Genomic DNA, 26,415 nt, shown 5'->3' with positions numbered 1-26,415 from the left:
ACACAGGTAGCGTCCCCGTTGTCATGGTGAAGTCAGTCAGACATTAGCTAGTCTGAGAAGTCGAATGGTTTTGTATCAGAATGAAAAGGCGCAGGGTGAGGGAGAGAACAGGACGACTGTCCAAAAGAAATGCCATTTTACCATATTTCATTTAGCACTAACGTATCTCAGGTTTGCTTATGAGTATTTATGGTGGAGTTTATATAGCTAAGGGTAATTTCTTTGCGAAACAAAAATCAATGGTATAGAATCGGCTGACAGTGAAGTTCCATGAGAGAAAAAAACATGAATATATGTATTATTTGCAAAACATTGTATTATAAGATTCTTGGAGGTTAATTTGGTAAAAAAAAAAAATGAAATTTTATGATTATGGTGAAGTCCATTGTAAAGATTGCGTGATTTGTAGAAACCCTCAGATAAAAATATTAATGTTGATGTGTATGAACAAATTCAGCAGTAAATGATAGAAAAATCTGCAAAATATTGCATCATGAAAAGATTTTTACCCAATCAAGCGACCGCATCCATCGACCAATCAAGTGACGTTACTCATCGGGCGTTTCCTGGTGTGTGTCCAGCGACATTCGCCCAGTTATGGGATTTCCTTTTCTGGTAGAATTATTATGATTATTATTATTTCATTATTATCATTATCATCGTTGTTATTAATACATATTACAATACCCTTCATAGAAAGAATAAGCAATGTTGAAGGACCTAATAACTTTGAGTTAAAAATATGATGATTATTCACTGGTATAGAAATATATTTTGTTTTTGTCTTAATGCAGAAAATTAATTATGAGTTGGAATAAAGGTTTTATGTCAGCATCTTCACCATAAATATTTTAGCCCCGCGTTCATACATTGTTTACATCCACCCACTCGACGTAAGTGAGACATAAAATGGAGAGAACTTTGGTAAAATTTTAATCTTAGTAGTCTAAAGAGGCCAAGTTAACCCCATCATGAATTTCGGCCTCGTTAATGAATACCATAATTGTACTTCACCATAACACCACATGAGAAGTAACACAAATTATATAACAGAATTTGAGAACAGGACAAGAGCACATTTAAGGTCACTCCACCCAGCATTGGAATTATTTCTGGTTTGAATGATCATCACGTGAACTTTTGGAATAATAAACAAGTCCTCATTTTGCCCTAGCAGTACAGGCATACCATTGTGTCGACTTTAAAGTCTCTTTGATAAATTACACATTGGATTATTTCTTAAAGTACACTTTATTGCATTCTGAATGAGGAGATAATAGAACTCGGCGAACATTAATCTCTTACAAGTGTCAATCCTCACGATAATGAGTCTTGTTCCATGGAGTAAATTTCTTTTCAAAAATGATTATGAGTTACTGGTCAGTTTGCTCCATAATTCACAGGCCGATCTCTGCAACTCAAACTTCTGAATTTTAACAGTGTAATCCACTTTTAAAATACTTTTGACTAATGTAAAATTGCTTATCAAATTCGTGGTGTAAAGGATATATATACACAGATAAACCTCCCATTCTTCAAAGAAACGCTTGGATTTTATTTTCAATGGAATGCAATTTACATGAAAGGAAGACCACTGCATTTTTTTCTGTTACCTACCCATATGGTTTGGGGGCATCGGAAGTGACCTGTGAGATACATTAGCTTAATCGATAAGGAAGAACTGGTTCGAGATAAAGCTTCCATGTTGTGTAACATTTCTTATGAGATTCAGTAACCAAGGTGCTAGGATGATGTGGGCCAGTCTTGATTTATTTGCAAAGCTCTTAGAGATTTTCATACTAGATATGATGTCATATACATATATTCATTGAAAAAGTGGGATTGCTTCATTATTTTTTCAGTATCAGGCGGTGAAAAGCATGTTTGTCGATTATATAAAGTATTTAGATCATGACCTAAATGTTCAGCAAGGATGACGAAACCCCGAAATGTGCCTAAATATATTAGACTTTCACTGTCTTTACCAACCAAAGTGCTTAAGTTATATTCAAATGAGCAGGGTAGAACAAAGATTGACTTAAAAGGAAAAAATTCATGGCCAAATGAAGTGAAACAATCCATAACGTTCTCATTAGATCGGTACCCCAGATATTTCATACATCAGATATGCGCGATGCACAACTGTCTCATTAAATGAAAGAATGTAAAAGAATATAAAAAGCAAGAAGTAAATAATATGTACCTTGAATTTCCCAAAATAAAAAGAAAAAACTTGGAGGGAGCATATCTTTAAGATAGCTGTAAACGCAAAAACAGCATGATCATGATGCGTTCCTTATGGATGGTGCCACCAAATTATATTCCAAATATCATCAAAATATATCCAACTGATATAGTGTATGCTATCTAAGTTGCCTTCTGCTTTATATGCTTGGCAGACACTTGAATAGCAATCTCACATCAAGCAAGAAAATTTGCATTAGTTACCCCAATGTAAGAAAACCACCTTTTAAAAGATGAGAGAAAACGATCCATTTCGTATTAATGTATGGGCCACAGTTATAAACTGACTGACTTTAGTATAACCCCACTTAAGACAAGGGACGGACTAGTAGTGCTTTTAGAATGTGAGTGATTCTCGATTTAGTGTCACTCATAAAAAATGATCATAAAAACGAAGGTTCAGCATTTTATGGTCGTTAAAGTTATGAAAGAATTTATCCCCGGTCACGATTTTTCTAATAATCCACAATTCTTAGGCCCAGAATGAGACAGAAAAAGAAGGTATGTGGTGCAGGCATTTAAGTGTAATTCTCCCAACTAAAAAATCATCTGAGAAAAGAGAACATATTATAAAAGGAAAGTCAAAGAAGATTTCTTAGTCTTCATTTGATCGCAACGAAACGTTTTAATGAGGTAAAGGGTATCGAGATTACGTATATAATATTTGTACTGACGGTTTTCGTTACAGTAAGAGGGTTTGTGCTATCATAAAATTAACAAAGTTTTTCAAACGATTATTGTATTGGTTGTCAAATTGTTCTTATGATTTGCATGCCCAGTTGCTTTATCTCATTCATCTCACCATTGAACTCTGAAAGAACTGGTAATACGTTTCGATTACATTTTTTTTTTCTTAACTGATCAAAGTCTTAGTAAATGTATCATCTTAATCACTAAAATTTTGAGGGACATATGAAAATTCTCATTAACCAGTCTGCAGCTTAAGAAAGAACGAAAAAAAAAGGGGGGGCTTCGAAAATTTACAGTTATTGCAAGGTGTAGGTGATTCACTGTGTTCAGGCCAGTTCACGAGTTGTTGTTTGAGACTAAACCTCCCTACAACTCAGAAGATGCGGGCCCTATGTTCTAGAGCAGCCCACAGCTGATGTGGGACCTAAGCACAGGCCTTAAGGGGTTAGGCTTGTTGGTACACCCGGCCTCCACGAGAGCCAGGCTCCCTCTGCGTTCACGAGGTAATGTTTAGAACCTCATAGTAATGAATAAAGTAATATATAACTCAACAATTGGATCTTGGTAACGTTAAGTTGTCTTGGGGTGGGTCTTTGATCTTATCTTTTTCTGTTTAAATCTATGAGGATTTACTTTGATCTTATCTTTTTCTGTTTAAATCTTTGAGGCTTTACGATTTTAAAAAGACAGCTTGAGTTCATGCATAGTACATGGTTGGGTGATGAACTTGCTATATTTCAGCTTAGCAAAGCTTCTCCGCCAAACTGTGTGCTAGACTCTCCAGCCATGTTGAACATAGACTGGTGGAAGTGGGTGTCTGAAGCTACAGACAGTCGGTCATAAAACACAGTCTAAATGGAAAGGGTATTTGTTGACAGTCCCTTGTCTTATTCCATGATACATATAGGCGACTGTCAACTTGGAAGTAGTTCTCTTTATTTTTCATGTTTTATTAAGATAGATTTGCTGAATACTATTATTGTGCTGTGGACCAGCGGTAGTTAGATGTATTGCAATGTTAGGAATGATTCATGAGTGGGATATTTGTAACGTAGGAACCTGGTTCATGGTAATATAGTATTTTTCAGTTTCCGTGCAACTCTGCCCACAAAATTCTGTGGTTGTGAGGGAAATGAAAAAAAAATATTTGCAAATTCTTTGCCAGTGTGAATTCAAAACCATGAAATTTTGAATGCGGGATAAATAATCATGAAAAATTTTGCATGAGTATTTCCCTCTCTTATGATATTCTTAGAGAAACAACGACTCGAACCCCCATTTCCCTGACCTTCGTCCCTTAGCCCCATTTCCCCTGGGGTAAACCTTCCCATCAAGACTCCGTCCACAACCTCGAGGTGCCACAATCACCAGACAATTGTTACAACAGTGCTGTATTTAGCACTTACCGCTATCGTACAGATACGCTCCCACTACATCTGTTTTTACTTGGGTAAAATAAGGCCTTTATCACCTGTTTCTCGGTTGTTTTATCATTTCTTTGTGCTCTCATATCATAAGAAAGAAATAGTACATATCATAATTACGATGTATGTCGGTGTTTGGGAGACCTAACTAGTAAGAGCACGAGAAATAATTATTTGTTTTTCTTTGACTGGCTACGAATCTTCACCTATTATTTCATTAATCATTGTTCAATCAGCTCAAGTGAACATTTCTTTTAAACAATTTGGATAGCGCACACTCCATTATTCGGGTATATTTCCGCTAAATAGGCAAACTCCAAAGCAAAGAACCAAAGACTATAGTCTTTGCTCCAAATTCTAGGTATGACTGTCTTCGGCTCTTTGAGGTTTCTATACTAGATGTAACGTTAGTCATAATGAAATGTTAGCGATTGAACAAGTAGAATTGTTTTAATATTCTGCCTATTTTCTTTTTCAACAGCTTGGGGTTAAAAATACGTTTTTTTTTTCGATTATTACTGCTGATGAATTATGGCCTATAACTGTTCAGTAATTAAAACTCTTACTTTCCCTCACACTAACACATGTTGTATAATAAAATGAAGTAGATTATTTGAGACTAATTTTTGAAGTGTTAAATGTCATCAATTCACGTGTCACAATCTTTTATGTAAATACGCATTGAGGCTTAAGGCAAAAATATGCTTGAAAATGGTTTTCTATAATGTACAATTTAGCCGTAGTTTTAAACCTTAGAAGTTTGTGGTTAGTGGAGAACAAAGACTATATGTATATAAAGGGCTGTGATCTTTGATAAGGTCATGGGTAGCAACCCTGAGGTTATAGCTCGGTGGTGTGACTGACAAACACGATAGTCAGGCAGTCTGGCTGTTGACTGTCCAGTGACAGGGAAGCCGCCATATATATAGTGTTACATCACTTTTAAGACAACAGAATTTTTATTTACCTTCCCGTGAGTTTTAGATGACGCAGATGGTTATGCGGTAATAGGTTAGTAAGGAAATCCTTTACTTAAGGGGCGCAGCAATTTTGATATATCAGGTCCTCTCCTGGAAGAGGTTACATTAGCCCTTTTTTGATATATGTACATATATATTTTCATATTTTTCACTTCGGTTGCTTTGATGTAGAATAGGGATGGAAGTGGAGGCTGAGCTTTCCTGCTTGGGGTTTGTTAAGGTTGGTTGATTTGTGTAATTAAAGGCAATCGTTTGCCGTCAGGTCGGCAAAATAGCATTAGACCTGTTCTAAAATTGATCGCTGTTATGTCGATTAGACGGTAAAATAACCCCTGAGTGATGCTGACTGTGTAACTGGACGGTACTGTAGGCCAAACATAAATTGACCTATTAGTAAACACTTGCAGGCCAAACTTTATTTTGCCGACTCTCGGGGTTGTCCATGTATTAATGGTTTCTGTTATACCAAAGTTAAGCATATCCTTACCTACCCTTTCATTAAAACCATGTGTTCCCACAGTGCTGTAATGTCAGTTAATGTAAAAGTAGTTGAAACAAATTCTGAGTAGATGAGAACTATCTTCCTGTAGCAGCCAATGCATCATTTACAGTGTTAGTCAGAATATACTAGCATTGATGTCTTCCTCTTTGCCCTCCACTTGGTCAACTATGCAAACTGAACATGTTTGTTCTTTAGCCACCTAGTGCATCATTTTGTCTAGGAGTGGATTCATGAGGTACATGAATTTAGCAAACATTTTCATGTTGTAGGGCGCAGTTGTCACTAATGTTATACTTTGACTATCTCGATAAAAACTAAGGTAAATATTGGCTGTTGAGGGAACTTAGTTTTTTAATGAAAGTAAGTTTTAGCACTCTTATGTTTATGGAATCTAGTGTTATTCATTACAAGTTCCTGCTATTTTTCTGCTGCTGCTGTATATTTGTCACAAATAGATATGATTACTAAGGGTATTTTCATTAATTTATGTTACAGGTGTCAGAGCTTCATAAGTTATCCTCTTAAATAACAAGAGAGTGCAGATCTTGCATAGGGCTCTTTGACATTGCCACCCATGACAAAATTTGAGCTGTACCACTTGGTGACAATGTGTGGGATGTCTGTACAAGCATCAGTGCCTGAAATGTTTGTCACAAGGCAGTGGAAGGTGATATTAGAAGTTTTAACATATACATCCTTACCATGATGAACAGAAATTGAAATGCAGTGACTTGTATGTAATGGCAGTAGTGAATAGATCAACTTTTATAAACATCATAAGCCTTTAGTGTTAACATTAGAATTTTTTGTATGATATGGTTTGGAGGACCTGGTATTGGCATTTGTGTAAAAAGTAGCAATCTTGTAAAAATTCTCAAATGAAAGCTTTTTTTTTTTTTTTGCTTCTTTTCAGTTACAAAAATATATATTTTTTTATAACAAATATATAACTTTTAAGCAACAACAAGAAAAACAGTTTTCAGTTGACCAAAACAATGCTCAAAATATTTTTTCTTTTTTACCATACCCATATTTCTGTAGCAGCACACAGCAGACAAAAGTGATGACCGTAATACTGACACATTCATAGCATGTAAGGTGGATCTTAAACCTTCGGGGACATTAAGATTTTGTTAGGTATGTCCATTGTTATGAGCATAAGTGTTACTTCTTTTAAACACATCATCTGTCGTCTTGAAACCCCAGTCCATCCTTATATTATGTATTGTTGTAGGAAAGGAAACTTTAATTCAGTTCAGAAGTGAACTGGGTGCTTTTGTTTGATGTGACACTTGAGTGTCACAGTACAGCACTGCATAAGTGTTGACTGATGTCAAACTGCGTTGGTGTTATTACCATCAGTGGAACACCCAGACCTTGAATTAACACCAAATCAGTGGAATTTGGAGAGATTGCCTTTACTCAGGCATTGGTCTCCTTAGTTGTTTTTTACTAATCCAGTGAGCAACACACACAGTTGAAGAGAAAGGCAAAGCCTGCTCTTATCATGGTGAAAAATGTAGAATACAGCTAAGTTTTGTTTTCTTTAGTAATTAGATTGACTATGAAAGTTTTTACACTGTATTTAGGTGAAAGAAATAGAATTGGTGGCCAGGTAAGTTGATGTCAGTAATAATGGTGGCAATAGTAATGACCATGACTTTGAAACAGTCACTAACGATGGTTTTGTAACGACTCCTTGTATTGAAATTAATTATATAGATTTTAGTATTATTGTTAAAGTTTATGAATGAATTTTGCACTCTCATTTTGTCCAACTGGGACTGGACATTTAACCACTACCATAACAATTCCTAATCTCGTCTAGTTCATGAAAAACCATTGAGATAAACAGGGTCTTGAAAAAGACTGCTTTGCAGACCTTGACATATCCTTTAGAAGAAAACGCTTTTATATTATCCTATAGATTATCTCAGAATTTTTTTTTGGAACAGTTTATTGGTTCATTACAGACTTATGTGATTGTCAGAGGATGGAAGAACCAACTATCCTACAGTTTGCTCCATTCAGCTCTGCGGTTGATGCTGGATTTTGGCATTATTTCACACGACTAAAGGTATGGACCGCTGATTTTCCTTGAAAGTACTTGAATATGAATGAAGTAGCATAGATGCTCTTTTGAATAACTTTATGTTCATATTTTCTGGATATTGTTCCAGCATTTATGAATGAATTTTCCAAATGATGTACACCTTTGCCACCCTGCGGAGTTGAGTTTGGGGACCTTAGTTTTGCAAACAAATTCCTTTAAAGTGCAAGCAAACTGAGAAGTTGCATCCACATCATCCATTTCAGAGAAATATGATTGGCATGAAAGCTAATAAGTAGATAGAATAAAGTAGTAGTATATGCTATGTTCATTAACAATATAGTGTTCTTTGTAGGAAAAGTATGGTCCTGAATTTAGTTTCCAATGACCTTTGTAATTGAATATTATAGTGTTAGGGATCCAGTCACAGCATATGAAATATTTATTAGATTGAAGTTTTTACTTAGAGGAATATTGTTTTCTTGTTACTAAAAAATTTAGCATGGAATAGAGCAAGAAGGGAGAGGTCTCATCAAAGGGAAGGTGGATGAAAGAGAGAGGGAATAGGAAAGAGAACGAAAAAGGTATTGAGATGTAGAAGTTGTTATAGTATTTTACTTATTTTAAGAACATTAGATGTAAAGAGGGACTGCATGGGAGACATGGTTAAAGTAAAGAAAGGGCAATTGTCAAAAGAGAGAAAACAAATGGTAGATGCAGGAAATTGTAAGTTCTGACTACCATACAATGATTTAGTTGGTATTAGTTTCTTGGGAACTGTAGTAAGCTGAAGCACTGCTTCATCAATATTTCTGATATAGCTAATGCTGTTTAATCTGCTGCAGCTGGATGTCCTTCATCTGAATGAAGATGCTATTCCTATTACTGGGAGCTATGTCAACAGTGATGCCCCTGGATTGCCATCACGACTTAGTGTAGAATATGATGCCCTAGATAGGTGAGTTTTAACATTTCCTCTGTATTTTTTTCTTGAAAACAAGTGGTAATATTGTGAGCAAGAAGTTACCTTTGATGGAGCTATATCATTTTTCAGCAAATAAAAAGAGTACCATATTGTCAAGGACCCTACTCCCACTCAGAGCACAGTCGTGAAACATTATTATTGTATTGAACGCAAACAGTATATTCTTGTGAGACAGGACATACCTCCTTTGCATAACTCAGGTGTGGAGTTTTTTTCATCAATATATATTTTGCACATTTGCTCCTAATCTTTTTTTAGTACATTTTTGGTCTTCTCTGCTTCTGCCTTCTCCTTACAAGTCGCACCTGTTAGCTTACAATTTTGTTTTTACACGTCTCTTTCCTTGATATCATTAGTAATTGTCTTTTATCTGTTACACTTATTTTACACCAGTTCCTATATTCATTAGTAACCCATATCTGTAATTTCATTCACAATCACTATTTTATCTCATGTATTCAATTTCTTTCCTTTTATTTGACTTTTGCTTGTTATTATCACTGTTTCTAATTTTGATATCATTACAGTCTACTGGTCTTTTCCTTCTGTTGTAAGTCCGCAGATACAGTTTATCTGTTTTATGTGTACTGAGTATCATTCCGTCAGTCCATTCATTTAGTCACCATGGTGGTGTAAACCATCCTTGTACTTCAACTATTAACCTTTCATGGCTGTTACTTTTAATGTGTACTTCACTATGTTTCTTGAAGCCAAAGCATCTGTTAAGCTGGTATTTCAGTGGCTTTTCTTCCATATTATACATTCCTGAGTTCTTTCCTCTAGCTTAATCCCAAACTTTGAATGTGTTAATGAATGGTACATATACTTCTCTGCATTTCCACCATATTGATAGTTAACCTTCTTGCCTCCCCAGTTTTTATTCTTCTGTGCACCCTTCCATTCACTGCACTACATGTATATATGCAATGAAAAAAAAGATATATGTGTTGGAGGTGGAGGGAACAAGGAGAAGAGGGAGACCAAATTGGAGGTGGAAGGATGGTGTGAAAAAGATTTTGAGCAATCAGGGCCTGAACATACAGGAGGGTGAGAAGCGTGCAAGGAATAGAGTGAATTAGAACAATGTGGTATACTGGGGTCGACATGCTGTCAGTGGACTGAATCAGAGCATGTGAAACTTCTGGAGTAAGCCCTGGAAAGGTCTGTGGGGCCTGGATGTGGATAGGGAGCTGTGCTTTTGGTGCATTACACATGACAGCCGTTTTCCTGGTACTACCTTGCTGAAGCAGGGGGTAGTGATGCTGTTTCATGTGGGGCAGGGTAGCACCAGAAATGGATGAAGGCAAGCAAGTATGAATATGTACATGTGTATATATGTATATGTCTCTGCATGTGTATGTATGTGTCTATAGGCATTTATGTATATATATGTGTATATGAGTGGATGGGCAATTCTTTCTTCGTCTGTTTCCTGGCACTTCCTCACTGACATGGGAAATGGTGATCAAGTATGATAATATAAATATATAGAGTTTATGTATATACATGTGTATGTGGGTGGGTTGGGCCATTCTTTCGTCTGTTTCCTTGCGCTACCTCACTAATGCGGGAGACAGCGACAAAGTATGATGAATATAAATAGAAAATAAAGAATATATGGTGTGGGAGGCAAGTTGTTAGAAGCAGTGAAAAGTTTTTATCGAGGATGTAAGGCATGTGTACGTGTAGGAAGAGAGGAAAGTGATTGGTTCTCAGTGAATGTAGGTTTGCGGCAGGGGTGTGTGATGTCTCCATGGTTGTTTAATTTGTTTATGGATGGGGTTGTAAGGGAGGTAAATGCAAGAGTCCTGGAAAGAGGGGCAAGTATGAAGTCTGTTGGGGATGAGAGAGCTTGGGAAGTGAGTCAGTTGTTGTTCGCTGATGATACAGCGCTGGTGGCTGATTCATGTGAGAAACTGCAGAAGCTGGTGACTGAGTTTGGTAAAGTGTGTGGAAGAAGAAAGTTGAGAGTAAATGTGAATAAGAGCAAGGTTATTAGGTACAGTAGGGGTGAGGGTCAAGTCAATTGGGAGGTGAGTTTGAATGGAGAAAAACTGGAGGAAGTGAAGTGTTTTAGATATCTGGGAGTGGATCTGTCAGCGGATGGAACCATGGAAGCGGAAGTGGATCATAGGGTGGGGGAGGGGGCGAAAATTTTGGGAGCCTTGAAAAATGTGTGGAAGTCGAGAACACTATCTCGGAAAGCAAAAATGGGTATGTTTGAGGGAATAGTGGTTCCAACAATGTTGTATGGTTGCGAGGCGTGGGCTATGGATAGAGATGTGCGCAGGAGGATGGATGTGCTGGAAATGAGATGTTTGAGGACAATGTGTGGTGTGAGGTGGTTTGATCGAGTAAGTAACGTAAGGGTAAGAGAGATGTGTGGAAATAAAAAGAGCGTGGTTGAGAGAGCAGAAGAGGGTGTTTTGAAATGGTTTGGGCACATGGAGAGAATGAGTGAGGAGAGATTGACCAAGAGGATATATGTGTCGGAGGTGGAGGGAACGAGGAGAAGAGGGAGACCAAATTGGAGGTGGAAAGATGGAGTGAAAAAGATTTTGTGTGATCGGGGCCTGAACATGCAGGAGGGTGAAAGGAGGGCAAGAAATAGAGTGAATTGGAGTCATGTGGTATACAGGGGTTGACGTGCTGTCAGTGGATTGAAGCAAGGCATGTGAAGCGTCTGGGGTAAACCATGGAAAGCTGTGTAGGTATGTATATTTGCGTGTGTGGACGTGTGTATGTACATGTGTATGGGGGGGGGTTGGGCCATTTCTTTCGTCTGTTTCCTTGCGCTACCTCGCAAACGTGGGAGACGGCGACAAAGTATAAAAAAAAAAAAAAAAAAAATATATATATATATATATATATATATATATATATATATATATATATATAGATCCTGGAGATACGGGAGAAAGAAGGTAGTGAAAAGTTTTTACCAAAGACGTAAGGAATTTGTACGAGTAGGAAGAGAGGAGAGTCATTGGTTTCCAGTGAAGGTCAGTTTGCAGCATGGGTGTATGATGTTACCATGGCTGTTTAATTTGTTTTTGGAGAGAGGGGTTAGTATGCAGTCTGTTGGGGATGAGAGGGCTTGGGAAGCGTGTCAATTGTTGTTCGCTGATGATACAGCTCTGGTGGCTGATTTAAGTGAGAAACTGCAAAAGTTGGTGACAGTGTTTGGTAAAGTGTGTGAAAGGAGAAGGTTAAGAGTAAATGTGAATAAGAGCAAGGTTATTAGATTCAGTAGGGTTGAGGAAACAAGTTATATGGTTGCAAGGCATGGGCTATAGATAGGGTTGTACAGAGGAGGGTGGGTGTGTTGGTAATGAAATGTTTGAGAACAATACGTGGTGTGAGATGGTTTGATCAAGTAAGTAATGAAAGGGTAAGAGGTATTGTGTGGAAATAGAAAGTGTGGTTGAGAGAGCAGAAGAGGGTGTGTTGAAATGGTTTGGACATATGGAGATAATGAGTGAGGAAAGATTGAAAAAGAGGATATATGTGTCAGAGGTGAAGGGAACACAGAGAAGTGGGAGACCAAATTGGAGGTGGAAGGATGGAGTGAAAAAGATTTTAAGCAATAGGGGCTTGGACATACAGGAGGGTGAGAGGTGTGCAAGGAATAGAATGAATTGGAATGATGTGGTATATAAGGGTTGATGTACTGTCAATGGACTGAACCAAGGCATGTGAAACATCTGGAGTAAACCATGGAAAGGTCTATGGGGCCGGGATGTGGATAGAGAGCATTGGTTTCGGTGCATTACTCATGATAGCTAAAGAATGAGTATTAAGGGCCTTTTTTGTCTGTTTTCCTGGCACTGCATCTCTGAAGCAAGGGGTAGTGATGCTGTTTCCTGTGGGACAGGTTAGCGCCAGGAATGTATGAAGGCAAGCGAATATGAATATGTACATTGGTCTGTGTATATGTCTCTGCATGTGTATATTAAATGTCTGTGTATGTATATGTATGTATATGTGCGTGTATGGGTGTTTATGTATATGTATGTGTATATGAGTGGATGGGCCATTCTTTGTCTGTTTCCTGGCACTACCTCACTGACGTAGGAAACAGTGATTAAGTATAATGAATAAATAATAAGATATTTATTTATATATTTATTATACTTTGTCGCTGTCTCCCACGTTAGCGAGGTAGCGCAAGGAAACAGACGAGAGAATGGCCCAACCCACCCACATACACATGTATATACATACACGCACATATACATACCTAAACATCTCAACATATACATATATACACATGTACATAATTCATACTGTCTGCCCTTATTCATTCCCATCACCACCCCACCACCTATGAAATGAAAACCCCATCCCCCCCTCATGTGTGTGAGGTAGCGCTAGGAAAGACAACAAAGGCCACATTCGTTCACACTCAGTCTCTAACTGTCATGTATAATGCACCGAAACCACAGCTCCCTTTCCACATCCAGGCCCCACAGAACATTCCATGGTTTACCCCAGACACTTCACATACCCTGGTTCAGTCCATTGACAGCAAGTCAATGTATACTTCTCAGGTTTTAGCACTACAGCATCAGTCTGACTCTTAGAGTTACAGAGAGCCTTTAACTCTTCTTGTTCATGCTTTGTTATTGAACCAAAATATTCTATTCCATGACCATTTTTATTCTAAATCTTATCCATTTTCAAACCTTTGACTCCATTCCAAACAAAACTGAACAACTCTTTATGTATCAGTTTCATTCATTTCTTGTTTCAGTTTAATGTTTCATCCTTTTATAGTTCATGTACTAACCAAAAAATCTCTGTGTTTGGTTGTGGACTCTACAGCATCCACATTTAAAGGTGTATAAACTTAATCAATTTTCAGTCTCAATCAAGGAAGTTTATTCTTTAGAATATTAATGTTCAGTCTTGTAATTTTCAGATAAACTTTGATTTTTGTGTGAAAGGAGAAAGTGATCACAGTATGTTGTTAAGGATTGTATACTAATTGAACTAGTTTTCCCCATAGTTAAGCCAAAATGTTTTGTTTTCACTATTGATATCAACTCATCATCCTATATCAGTAGCATATTGCAGAATTTCAGAATCACTGCCATTAACATTCCATAAATGGATCACTTCCTTTATCAAGGTAAAATTTGTTTTTAGTTTATGGTATTAATCTGCCTTCAGGACAAAGGTAGTGATTATTTTGGTGTATAAAGGTGAAAGGAGATAGAATGACTGTAAGAATTACAAGGGAATAAGTCCTCTTAGAATTGTTAGCTCAATGTATGAAAGGATTGTGATTATGTCAAAAGGATTATCGAATCCCGTATATGGGGAGAACAAGGTATATTTAGGCAATGATGAAAATGTGCCAACCAGATCTCTGTACTTAGTTAGGTAATAGGGAAAATTGTAAAGAAAAAGAAAATGGGTGCTGAATTTATGGATTTAGAAGATACATGGAAAAAATGCTAGGGAAGATCTATAGGAACTTCCGAGTCTGTGCTATGCAATGATAGCGTATTCATTTGAATAATTGGTGGTATGAGTGATTGATGTGAAATAAGAGTGGTAATGCATGAGATGTATGCCATGTCACCATGATTGTTTTTATGGATAGGGTCGGTGAGGTTCCTATGGTATGCCTTGGCAGAACAGAATATAAGCTACCATAGTTACTGTAAACAGATGGTGCTGTTCTTTTAGCTGACCCAGAGAAGCCAGATTGAATAGAAATCCACTTTCTTGGTGTATTTAGGAGGAGGATCTTGAAAAAATGTGTTTGTAAGTGGAAGGTTCTTGTCACAAGAGGAGATAGGTTGTTGTAATGAAATATCAATATGATTGGAGAAGTGAATGTTGATGATTAATATAAATTTCTGGGAATTGAAAATAAGGTTGATTAGAGAAAGCTGAAGTTGAAGGAATAGTAAGGGAAAGTAGTGTGATTGAAAGTGCACTGAGAACTCTAGTGAATTTTAAGAGTTTAAATGAAGTGTTGTGTATGAAGCTACACCATGGACCTCTGTGTTGTACTGGTTAGTCTTACTGACCATGATACATCCACAGGCTGCCAGGGTTGAGTTCATAGGTTCAGATCCTGGTTACAGCAGTTGGTTCTCAGTCAATCCAGCTGTTCATCCTCTTTGAGTGGTCAGTCAGTAATGTGAGTACCTGGCTTAGGCAAGGGTATATATGTATATGTATAGCATTAATGAGATAACCTTGATAAGACCATTCACTTGCCAATGGCATCTCAGCTAACATAAAGGAAAAAGCTTTGATGGCATTATCTCTAATGTATGGATGTTATTATTCTATTCTAGATACAAATATGTAAGAAATAAGAGCATTAGATATGGATGTCTCAGGGGTATACCTGGAATTATATTGATAGAGTAAAAAATGAAGGTGTAAAGAAATTATGTGGTGTGATGAAACTTTTAGAAAAATATGGATGAAAGCCTTTTTAAGATTGTATGGCCCCATAGGATGTGTGGCAGATAAGAAGTTAGAGAGGGTATATGTTAATATGGTTGAGGGTTTGTGTAGAAGTAGTTCATGAAAAGGTGGAAAGAATCAGTGATTAGATTCCTCAGTACCAGAGGTATTCCAGATAGGGTTGTGAGGGGAATGATTTTTGATGGTATGTAATAGAGTTAGTTTGTGTTTGAGGGTCCGGATGTGAATGAAAGGTTAGGCACTCTACCATTCATCTCAGTAAGCAAAGTGAAAAATTAACTAGTATTTTAAGGTTTTGCACTCCGGTTAACAACTGCATTAATATATTAGGAACAAACCATCAACAAAGTGGTCGTGTGCTGCACTGGGGACTCTAATTAACACCAACACTGTGGAAGAATTTCGTAATCGGAACAAACAGGAACTATTGAAGGTCTCAGCTTCTGCTTTGTGGGATGCCATAACTTCTGACAGTGCCTTGGAAAATCCTTCAGTTCTGGTCTCTTTTTTAATGTTTACATTTGCAGTAAGTATGTCTTGTTTATAGCTCATATATTTTAGTTACACTCTTTTTTGATAGATCATATGTTAAAAGCTAGAGGACTTACTTGGCTATGCATGTATCTGTGATACTAGTGTTGATGAAATTTGTTGAAACTATAGTGTTTTAGATAGGTTCTGCAATAGATTGTGTGTAGTTTACTCAAAAAAGGTATATAAGATGAAATGATAAGCATGGAAGATGTAACACCCCGAGAAATTATTTTTTTTCATATACTTGATTGTCATTTACTGCATTATCAACATAGCACCAGGAACAGTCTAAAAAAAAGCCATATCCACTCTCTACTTCTCATGTTCAGTGCATTGGAACCACAGTTCTCTGTCCACAACCAGGACTTGCATACATTTCCATGGTTTACCCCAGCTGCTTCACAAGTCTTAGTTCATTCCACTGACCTGTGCATGCCTTTCACCCTCTTGCATGTTCAGGCCCCAGTCATTCAAGATCTTTTTCACTCCACCCTTCTTTCTCCAGTTTGGTCTATCCCTTCTTCTTGTTCCTTCCACTTCTGACTCATATATCCACTTTGTTGACCACCTCCTCACTCATTCTTTCCATATGTCCTCACCACTTCAGCAGACTCTCTTCAACTATGTCAGATACACTCTTTTTTTCCCATACATTTCTCTTACTCTTACCCCCCCTCACGTCACATATTGTCCTTAAACATTCCATTTTCAAAACTTCCACCCTTGTCCACACATCCTCATCTATAGCTCATGCCTTGCATCCATATAACATTGTTGGAACTACTGTACCTTCAGACATAACCATTCTAGCCCTCCCAGACATCTTTCAGTACTCTGGGAACCTATGCCCCTTCACCCATCCTATGACTTGTTTCCACTTCCACTTCCAGGTATCTGAAACACATCGCTTCCAATTTTTCTGCATTCAAATTTGCACTCCAACTAACCTGACCCTCATTCCTGCTAAACTTATTTACCTTGCTTGTATTCACATTTTCTCCAAACTTCCTCCTCTCACACACTTCCAAACTCAATCACCAACCTTAGCAGTTTCTCACTCGAATCTGCCGCCAGTGCAATATCATCATCAAACAACAAATTTGTCCCTCTTCAAGATTTTCACATATATCACCATCACAACCCCTCCATAAACAAATTGAACAGCCAGGGGGATGTCACACACCCCTTCCACAGACCAGCCTTTACTTAGAACCCCTCACTCTCCTCTCTTCCTGCTCGTCCACATGCCATATACCCTGGATAACAACTTCTCTCTGCTTCTAAAACCTTTCCTCCTACTATGTATATCCTTAATACCTTCTGCAAGACTTCTCTATCAGCCTTATCATATGCTTTTCCAGATTCATTAATGCTTGTACAAATCCTTCTGTTTCTCTAAGTATTTCTCCCACACATTCTTTAAAGCAAACTCCTGATGGACACATCCAGTACCACTTCTGAAACCACGGTGCCCTCCCAAGTCTGATGCTTTTTACATGCCTTCACCCTCTCAATGACTACTCTCACATACAAGTTACCAGTTACACTCAACCCTCTTATACCTATTTAGTTTGAACACTCACCTTTACCCCCCTCCCCCTTGACATTATGCACTGGTATTATACATGTAGTTTGCCAATCTTCAGGCACCTCACCATGATCCATGCTTACATTGAAAATCTTAAGTAACCAGTCAACAACACAATCACCCCTCTCTTAAAAAATTCAACTGAAGTACCATGCACTATAGCCACATTGCCATAGTTTTTCTAATGCCGAGCTTTCACCACATCTTCTCTTCACCAAACCACTCTCTATGATTGTATCACATCACATACCACCCTAACCCAAACACTATTTATGATTTTGTCACATCACATACCATCCTAACTCAAACAACCTACATCTGCCACCCTATCATCAAACACATTCAGCAGTCCTTCAAAATATTCACTTCATCACTGCCTGTAACTACTTCTCAATTTGCCCCCTTCACCAATGTTCCTATTTGTTTTCTTGTTTTTTCACACCGTTTACATCCTTCCAAAACGTTTTATTCTCTAAAGTTTACTGATCTTTGCCCACCCCAGCTGTCATTTGCCCATTTTCAACCCTTGCACTATCCTCTTGACCCCCTGCTACATTCTCTTATGTTTCTCTCAATCATTTGCACTCCTTCCCTATAAGTACCACTCGTGTACCTCTCTTTTCCCTGAACAAGCAACTTCACTTCTTTATCTCACCACTCACTGCCATTTCTCCTCTGCCCACCTCTCACCTTACACATACAACATGTGTCTCTTGCATATGCCAGCACTATGTCCCTTAGTATCTCCCATAGCTTTGTTTACTATCACTTTTTGCCATTCTACGCTCACTCCCTCCTGGTATTTTTTCTCCCGGATTTCTTTTCCAAGTTCACTTACTCTCTCCACTTTCTTGTCACCCATAATGTTTCCTCTTTTTTTTCACCCTGGCCTATAAGGTAATGATCAGACATCCCACCAACTGTGCCACTCAGCACATTCCCATCCAAAAGTATCCCTTTTACATGCCTAGCAATTATTATGTAATCCAGTAATGCCTGCTGACTCTCTTTCCTACTCACATACATATTTCCCTCTTTTTAAATTGGGTATTCCCAGGCGCCAATCCTTTTTCAGCATGCAACTCTGAAAGCTTTTCTCCATTTCCAGTCATTCTACTGAATACCCCTTTCCCCAAGTTTCTCTCTGCTTCATTACTGACCTTCACATTTAAATCATCCATCACTATTATCCAGTCTTTTGCATTTGAACTGCTTACATATTCACTTAACTGCTCCTAAAACACTTACCTTTCTCAGTCTTTCTTATTATGGCCTTTTGCCTAAGGACTAATAATCGCCCATTTCTTGCCATCCATTTTCATTTTTACCCATATCATTGTAGAGCTCACTTCTTTTCATTCTTTCACACACTCCCACAACTGCTTCAGAATTAATGCTGTCCCTTCCTAAGCTCTTGACCTCTAACCAACCCCTGACTTTACTCCGAAGACATTTCCAAACCATTCTTCCCCTTTACTTTGTTTCATTTAGAGCTAGAACATTCGGGTTTCTTTCCTCAAACATACTACATGTATCATCTCCTCATCCAGGGTTACATCCACACACATTTAGATGCCTCAGCCTGAGCCTTTGAGGAGGATGAGCACTCCCCGCTTAGTTCCTTGTGTTCCATCTTTTAGAAATTAAAGTTCAAGAAGGGAAGGGTTTTCAGCCCTTTGCTTTTGCCCCTTTAGTTGCCTTCTATGACTCGTAAGGAATATGGAGGTAGAAATCATTCTCTCCTATCTCAGGGGTAAGAAATCATTCTACATGTGTAATATCAGTTAAAATCATGTAATTCCAGTTCAAGAAACAGTAATTTGATATTTATCCCTAAACCCTGATATGTGTTTCATTATTTTATCATATAAAACTGAAGGATAGAAAATCATTTGGATTTATGGATATGTTATTTATGATCCATCAAACTATTTTGGGGTTAGTAGTTTGTAACTAGAACAGGAATGGAATGGTAATACCAGAGGCTGAATGTCAGGTGCTTTGTTGAGCTGGTATCTGTGGCAGCATGGTTAGAAATTACTAAAGCCTATAGAATTTGATATCACCAGAAACTACTGGCTGAGCCTGTGACTGAGTACACATTTACAACAATAAGATCTGATTTACTATCCCCAGTATAGATGCAAATAAAAGTATATTCAGTTAATAGTGAATTCAGTTACAGTATGTGCAAGTGGTATAAGAATGTGGGTTGATTGTGTGAGAGGTTTAGATAAGTGTAGTGTGACAGGAATGTGCAGAGATCAAGTGGAAGGGGGAGTGGGAGACTGAAGGGTAGATGTAGGGGTAGAGTAAAGGAGGTTTGATTTATTAGGGGCTGAACATTCATTTGGTAGAAAGAATTTGAACAAAGTGAGGTATCAGGTTTGAAAGTCTATTATTGGGCTGAACCAGGGCATATGAAGTGGTTAGGATGAACTATGGGATGGTCAGATAGGTTTGGCAGTGGATAAAAGACTTGTTTTGGTACATTACACATGATAGCGAGAGGCTTGATGTTTGAAAATGATGTCTGTTTTGGACACTTCTTCATGGTATCAAAATGATTACATATATATGCAAATTAGAAAGGATTGCAAATGGTTTTATCTTCACAGCTTAGCCAGGAAAAAATTGAATAATATACAGTAGTGTTTAATATTCTGTCGTATGATTTTACAGTTAGGACAAGTACCTCTTCATAAATGCTTCTGCTTAGTTTAGGCTTATGTTTTTCCATTCCATTGAACTTTCAGTGTAACTTCAGTGTCTCTACCTTGCTTAACTCTGCTTTTATCTCCATCTTTCCTTTTGCCATCCATACTGAACTTTACTCCCAAATATCTAGCCCATTCATGAGTTTGTAGTTTTTCATACCTTTCAAAAATTAGTTTTAGTCGTATTTTTATCAAGATTTAGCATCCACTATTTGCAGATATCATTAGTGCAGCCCAGCTTTCTATGCACCTTTCCCTCTTGACTTAGATGATAACAGTGTTATCTATATACAGCAACTATGGTACCTTTCACTCTGTTTCAGTGAATAGATAGTATACACTGTCACCACACCATGCTCACACTTCCCGTGATGCCCTGTCCATAATTATCTGGTATGTGAGTGTCTTAAATGAATAACAGAACAAATTGATGTCTGTGTCCTGCTTTCATAAAGTAATGGGATGAGTTTATGAAATACAGGTGGATAACCCTTGGCTGTGATGGTGCATCACAAAATAAAAAAAAACAACCGTATTCCAACTTTAGAATTATTGGTTGCTTGTTTTTTACCAATGTAAATGTATTTTTACCAAAAGCTTTAATGTGTTTTATTACTGTAATTGATTGGAGTATAATCTTCTGAAACTTTCATTATCCAGAGGATTGAAAAAACCTATAAGGTTAAGTCACGAAAATACAGTACTCTTTAGTGGGTTTTTTGTCCATGCATTGTATACAGCTGTTTAACTTGAAATTAACCAATCCAGATGATTCTTGGCTAGGCTTAGTTATGTAGTGCACTAAGCTTAATTTATAGCTAGAGACCTGAGTTTCTTCTACTTTTAAGTACCTATGATGAGGTTTTGCATTATGTAGGGCTAGCACAAAACACTCGCCACTTGTACTTCTCGTATCTTGTTCTCCACTCTATCTGGCTTAATTCATCATAAACCACAAATGACCCCAGGTTATGGGGAGAGCTTAAGAATACTTTATTGGCTTTCTATTGTATAACTGTTTAAGAGTGATCAGCATTTTAAAATAGATAGTTTGACATCACATTTTAAAGTAAAACTGCGTAGCTGAGTAAAGTTATTAAGGGAGGCTTGGGAGGTGATTCAGTGGCTGTTTGTAGATGACACACCTCTGGTGGCAGACTGCAGTATGAAAGTAAAAGCTAGCAGTGACAGAGCTTGGAAGAGTGTGTGGAAGGAGAAAATTGAGATTAAGTGCAAACAAAAGGTAATGATGTACAGCAGGCAGATGAGACAGGATGGTTTAAGTGTTAGTTTGAAATAGGAAGACTTTGAGGAAGTAGAGAAACTTAGGTACCTGAAAGTGAACATGTTAATGAATGGAACTATGTGAACTGAAGTGAGTCATAAGGTGGGGGAAGGGGGCTGAGGTGCATTGAGGAGTGTGTGGAAGGAGAGGTCATTGTTTGTCTGAGCAAAGGTGGGTATGCTTGGAGATTTACTAGTCCCAGCAATGTTGCCTGATTTTGAGTCTTGGTACTTGTGTCAAAAAGGAAGGAAATGGGTGGAGGAGATGGAAGTGAAAAGCCTGAGAACAAAAATGATGTGAGGCAGACTGATTGTGTGAGGAATAAGAATGAGATGTGGTGATAACCAGTTTGACTTAAGAAAACTGATCAGCATGTGATGAAATGTTTTAGGTTGCATGGAGAGAATAAATGAAAAGGGACTGATGAAGAGGATCTACATAGCATAAGTGGAGGGAGGAAAGAGGAATACCTTCCTATGGGTTCTTGTGACAAGATTTTGCTATTAGGTAGGGATATTGTACATCCTAAGAAGGAGTTGGAAGGAAAAAAAGAATAAGGCTTTCAAGTATCTGTTTCAGAATATTCAGGAGGATGAGAGGTGTGCATGGAATAGAATGAATTACTGATGTGCTATATGGAGTGAAGTCAACATACTGTCTCTGAGTTGAACAATAGCATAAGAAGCTCTCAAGGTAAACCATGGAATAGTCTGTGGGGAATGGTTCTGGATGGTAGACTATGGTTTCAGTATAGTTTACATGACAGCCAGAGTGGATGTGTGCAAATGAATCCATAGTTCAATTGTTCCTGCACTTCCTAACTGAGGCAGGAGGAGCATTTGGGCATTAGATAAGGTTATATCACACTTATGTTGGAAATTTCCAAGCCTTTGCCTTTTGAGTATGTTTTACCCAAATTTAGAGATAAATTTCCAACTAAGATATGATTTTGATTACAGGATTTGAAGAAATACCACTACTACTATTGGTTTGCTTTCCCCTACAGGATTTGAAGAAATACCACTACTACTATTGGTTTGCTTTCCCTGCATTTACTTTACCAAAGACTGTCCCTTTGGTGAAACAGCCACAAAGTCTTTCAACTCATTTCTCAGATGAACAGGTTGGTTATATGATTTATATATTTTCTCCATCTTTCTCCTCCAACTCATCCCTCTTTTGTCTTTTTCTGTGTCATTTTTATTGTGTCTTTATGTTTTCATTCCACTTTATCAATCTTGTTATCCTTCACATCCATTTTTATCCACCTTTACTCTGTGTCCTAACCCATAACCTATGTGAAAGCATATTTTTCATATGTTTGTTTAGGATGTATTGTATTTTGGCTTTTCTTATGTTCTGACACATATGTATCTGTTTGTAAGTATCTGCATGACAGAGTTTGAAAGTCACAACTGATTTATTGAATATTTTACTTTTTTACATCGAGTTACAACACTGTCACCCATACTTTGCCTTTTATTCTCCTATGTTCAGTACTGTGTTTGTTAGGTAAATGTTAACCCTCTCGCTGGCTAAGATGCATATTGACTTCTCCAGACTCTGACACCATGGGCATTGCAGGCTGCCATCTGTTCCCTTGCACCATTCTCTATTAGCTGGAGCACATGCTATAATGTTTATTTCCTTTATTTATTTCTATTTGCTTCCTTTCATTTCCTTTTCTTTTTGTATTGAATAACATCTTGAGTGATGTATTTTCAGCTTGAATGAATGAATCCAAGGAAAGATATATTTATGTGTGTACATGTAATAAGAAATGCAGATATTTTCTTAAAGTAGTGTGTGGGTAGGAAAATAGGGTGAGTAGGCATTATTGGATTATATACTGGCTGATAAGTGTGTGAATAAGAGGCTCTCAATGTGAATGTGGTGAAAGGAGCAGCTGGTGGGATGTCTGATGATTAGCTGGTGGAGTTGAGAGTTAAGAATTGTAAATGTTTTTAGAAAAGAGGAAACAGTATAGATGAGAAGAGGGTGGTGAAAGTAAGCGAGCTCAGAAAAGAGACTTGGTGAAGAAGTACCATGAGAATTGACTGTATTATAAAGGTGAGAGTAAACAAAGCTTAGGGAGTGGTTAAGGAATTGGAGGAATTAAGGGAAGCAATGCTGGCACATGTGAGAGAAGTGTGTGACATGCATAACATGGGAGGTAGACAGGTGGGAAAGGATAGTAAGTGGTAGGATTACAAATGAAAGTCTCTAGTAAAGAGAGGCATATGGGCAGTGTGTATAGGGAAGGAGTGTAAATGATTAGAAGATATACAAGTGGTAGGGGATCAAGAGAAGGTGCAAGGGTAGGAAAAGAAGGCAGATGAAAATTAGGGTGGGCAAGTATCAGTAAACTTTAAGGAAAATAAGGTGTTTTAGGAGGTTATTAGTGAGAGAAAAGCAAGAGAACAAATGGAAACTTCAGATAAGGGGACGAATAGGGAATGGTAACAGGTAGTGATAGGTGAGGAAGGAGATGGAGTGAGTATTTTAAAGGAATATTGAATGTGTTTGATGACTGAATGGCAGATGTAGGGTAAATGTCTGAGTTTGGGAGGTATGTGAAGTGAGAAAGTCATGTCAAGTGTTTTGGTGAAGAGAGACAAAGTGGTAAAAGCCTTGCTTAGCATGAAATGTGGTAAGGTGGCTGTAGTGGGTGTTATTGAAGTTGAATTTTGCAACATTGGGGGATTACTTTGTTGCTGACCTGTTTGGATTTTCAGTGTATATATGGATGATGATGAGGTGCTTAAGGATTGGTTGATGCATGCACAGTGCCATTTTATAAAGGCAATAAGGACAGAGGTGACTGCTCAAACTTTAGAGATATATGTTAATTCGATATACCTGGTAAGTAGTATGGGAGAATGGTGCTTGAGAGGGTGAAGGCATACAAAGCATTGGAATGGGGAAGAACATTTTGGTTTCAGGAGTGGTAGAGGATGTGTGGATCATTTATTTGCCTTTCAGTAGAGGAACAGAAGGATTTGTATGAGGAAGGCTTTATGTATATATGGTGTAGGAGGAATGATACTAGAAGCAGTAAGAAGTTGCATAAAATCTTGAATACTTTATCTCCAAGTCTTAGTGAATGAAGCCAAGAAAATATGTATTATACACATATGTTAGTAAAACACAAAAATTTTTCTAAGTAACCAGATAGTTGTCTGTTTTGGAAGAGGCAAACCCATCTTCCATCCTCTATGATATGACTTGCCCTTTACCTGTGTTGGTGGCAATTTGGCCTTCATAGTCCACCTTGAATCTTGCTTCTTTCCTTCCATGACTTCTACACAGGATAACAGATTTGTGAGTGCTCAGAAAGCAAAAAGTTAGGCATGAAACACTTTAAAGAATAAGCAAACACAGTGGCCAAATGTATTTACTTGCACCAGCTGAAGTCCTTATTTTACAAAACATTGCCTAAAACTGATGGGATTCACTATTATATACACTCCCACGTGCTTCTTACTATCCTTGTCTTCTGCACGGGGTAACACAGATTTATATGTGTACTAAGAGCAAAATCTGACCTGAAGCACTATAAAACACCTCTCGAAACACAAAGGCCACACATCCACAGGCATCACATGACAATGACATGGGAAATACAGTCCAAAACTGGTTTGTTGCACAGGAAAAGACCACCCAGAACTGGCTGGATTCACTGTTATGCTGTCATGCTGCTTTTCAGTATAGTGAAAGCAGAAAGTCTGGCACAAAACAATGAAATCCTAAAAAGTTGAAAAGTGGCATGGTTATCCAGAGGTAAAGCAAGTGTCTTGGCAGCCTTAAAGCAGTCTGCAGTGCACATCTTCAAGAGGAACAAGTCCTCACTGCACCCAGTAGGACTGTTGGCTAGCAACAGATCTGAAGGATGTCACTGAGTTGAAGTAGTGGTGCAGAATTACTGAAATTACTGAAACCCTTCTTGATGGCACATCATATCCTATACCATTATTGACAAGCACATGGCTGAGTTTTGGGCCAGTTTAGGAATGGTTGACTGTATTATTGGGTTAATTTGATTTTGATTTGAAAGTACACCTTGAATATAAATGAAAATATCTTATATTTTAATATCTTATATCTTAAAATATTTTATCCCTGGGGATAGGGGAGAAAGAGTACTTCCCACGTATTCCCTGCGTGTCGTAGAAGGCGACTGAAAGGGGAGGGAGCGGGTGGCTGGAAATCCTCCCCTCTTGTTTTTTTTTTTTTATTTTCCAAAAAAAGGAACAGAGAAAGGGGCCAGGTGAGGATATTCCCTCAAAGGCCTAGTCCTCTGTTCTTAATGCTACCTTGCTAACTCGGGAAATGGTGAATTGTATGAAAAAAAAAATCTTAGGGAATATTTATTTTGTGTCTTGTGTTAATATTGATCATGAAGACATTTATATTTGCTTTCTGTGACTTTCCAGATCACTTCACTTTTATTAGCATGCAAAAGCCTTGGGACTGTTGTGGATCAGGGTTTTTTTGTTATTACTCAATCTGGCAATGAATTTGGTGTCCATCAACTGAGGGATTATCCACAGTTAAGAACTTCAGCTGCTGGGGTAAGTGTTTTTGATAAAGTTTTACACATGTCATTTCATTAATTGTATGGAAAGCTTATGACACATGATACAGAGATTTCTTGATTAATGCCTAGGATGCATTTGTGAAGACCATATGCTAATCAAACACAGAACTGGATGAGGTAATTACAATATGGCGGCAGAGGGGATTAATGCAAGACATCACCATTGCTCATCTATTAGCAGTATATGAGGGCTTCATTAAGATACTGGTAACAGCACAAATAGTGATTGTATGGAAATGATAAATGTATAAGTTTAGAAATAAAAACAATAATTTGTATTGATGATGACAGTGAAAAATTGCAGTACATTACATGAAGAAATATAAAATGCTGCCATATAGTGATGGAATTAATTAACACCAATGTGTT

At 37.7% G+C, this 26,415-nt stretch overlaps 1 protein-coding gene across 4 annotated transcripts in view; it reads left to right on the top strand.

The window, feature by feature from the left end:
- The window catches only part of Atg7 (Autophagy-related 7), an 87,891-nt gene that overhangs the window by 28,025 nt on the left and 33,451 nt on the right, over positions 1-26,415 (top strand). For 2 of the 4 annotated variants that reach the window (XM_071686524.1, XM_071686527.1), the window contains exons 2-6: positions 7,814-7,917; positions 8,736-8,848; positions 15,656-15,851; positions 22,456-22,572; positions 25,883-26,020. In XM_071686524.1, the coding sequence (XP_071542625.1) occupies positions 7,814-7,917; positions 8,736-8,848; positions 15,656-15,851; positions 22,456-22,572; positions 25,883-26,020 (668 nt within the window). Of the gene's footprint in view, positions 1-5,182; positions 5,370-7,813; positions 7,918-8,735; positions 8,849-15,655; positions 15,852-22,455; positions 22,573-25,882; positions 26,021-26,415 lie in introns of those variants that run through there. The other 2 variants (XM_071686526.1, XM_071686525.1) reach the window with 2 other exon arrangements.

Source organism: Panulirus ornatus, chromosome 42 (genome assembly GCF_036320965.1).
Source record: "Panulirus ornatus isolate Po-2019 chromosome 42, ASM3632096v1, whole genome shotgun sequence".
NCBI lineage: Eukaryota > Metazoa > Arthropoda > Malacostraca > Decapoda > Palinuridae > Panulirus > Panulirus ornatus.
The sequence above is the reverse complement of the archived record's forward strand: the minus strand, read 5'-3'. Positions and strand labels throughout refer to the sequence as shown.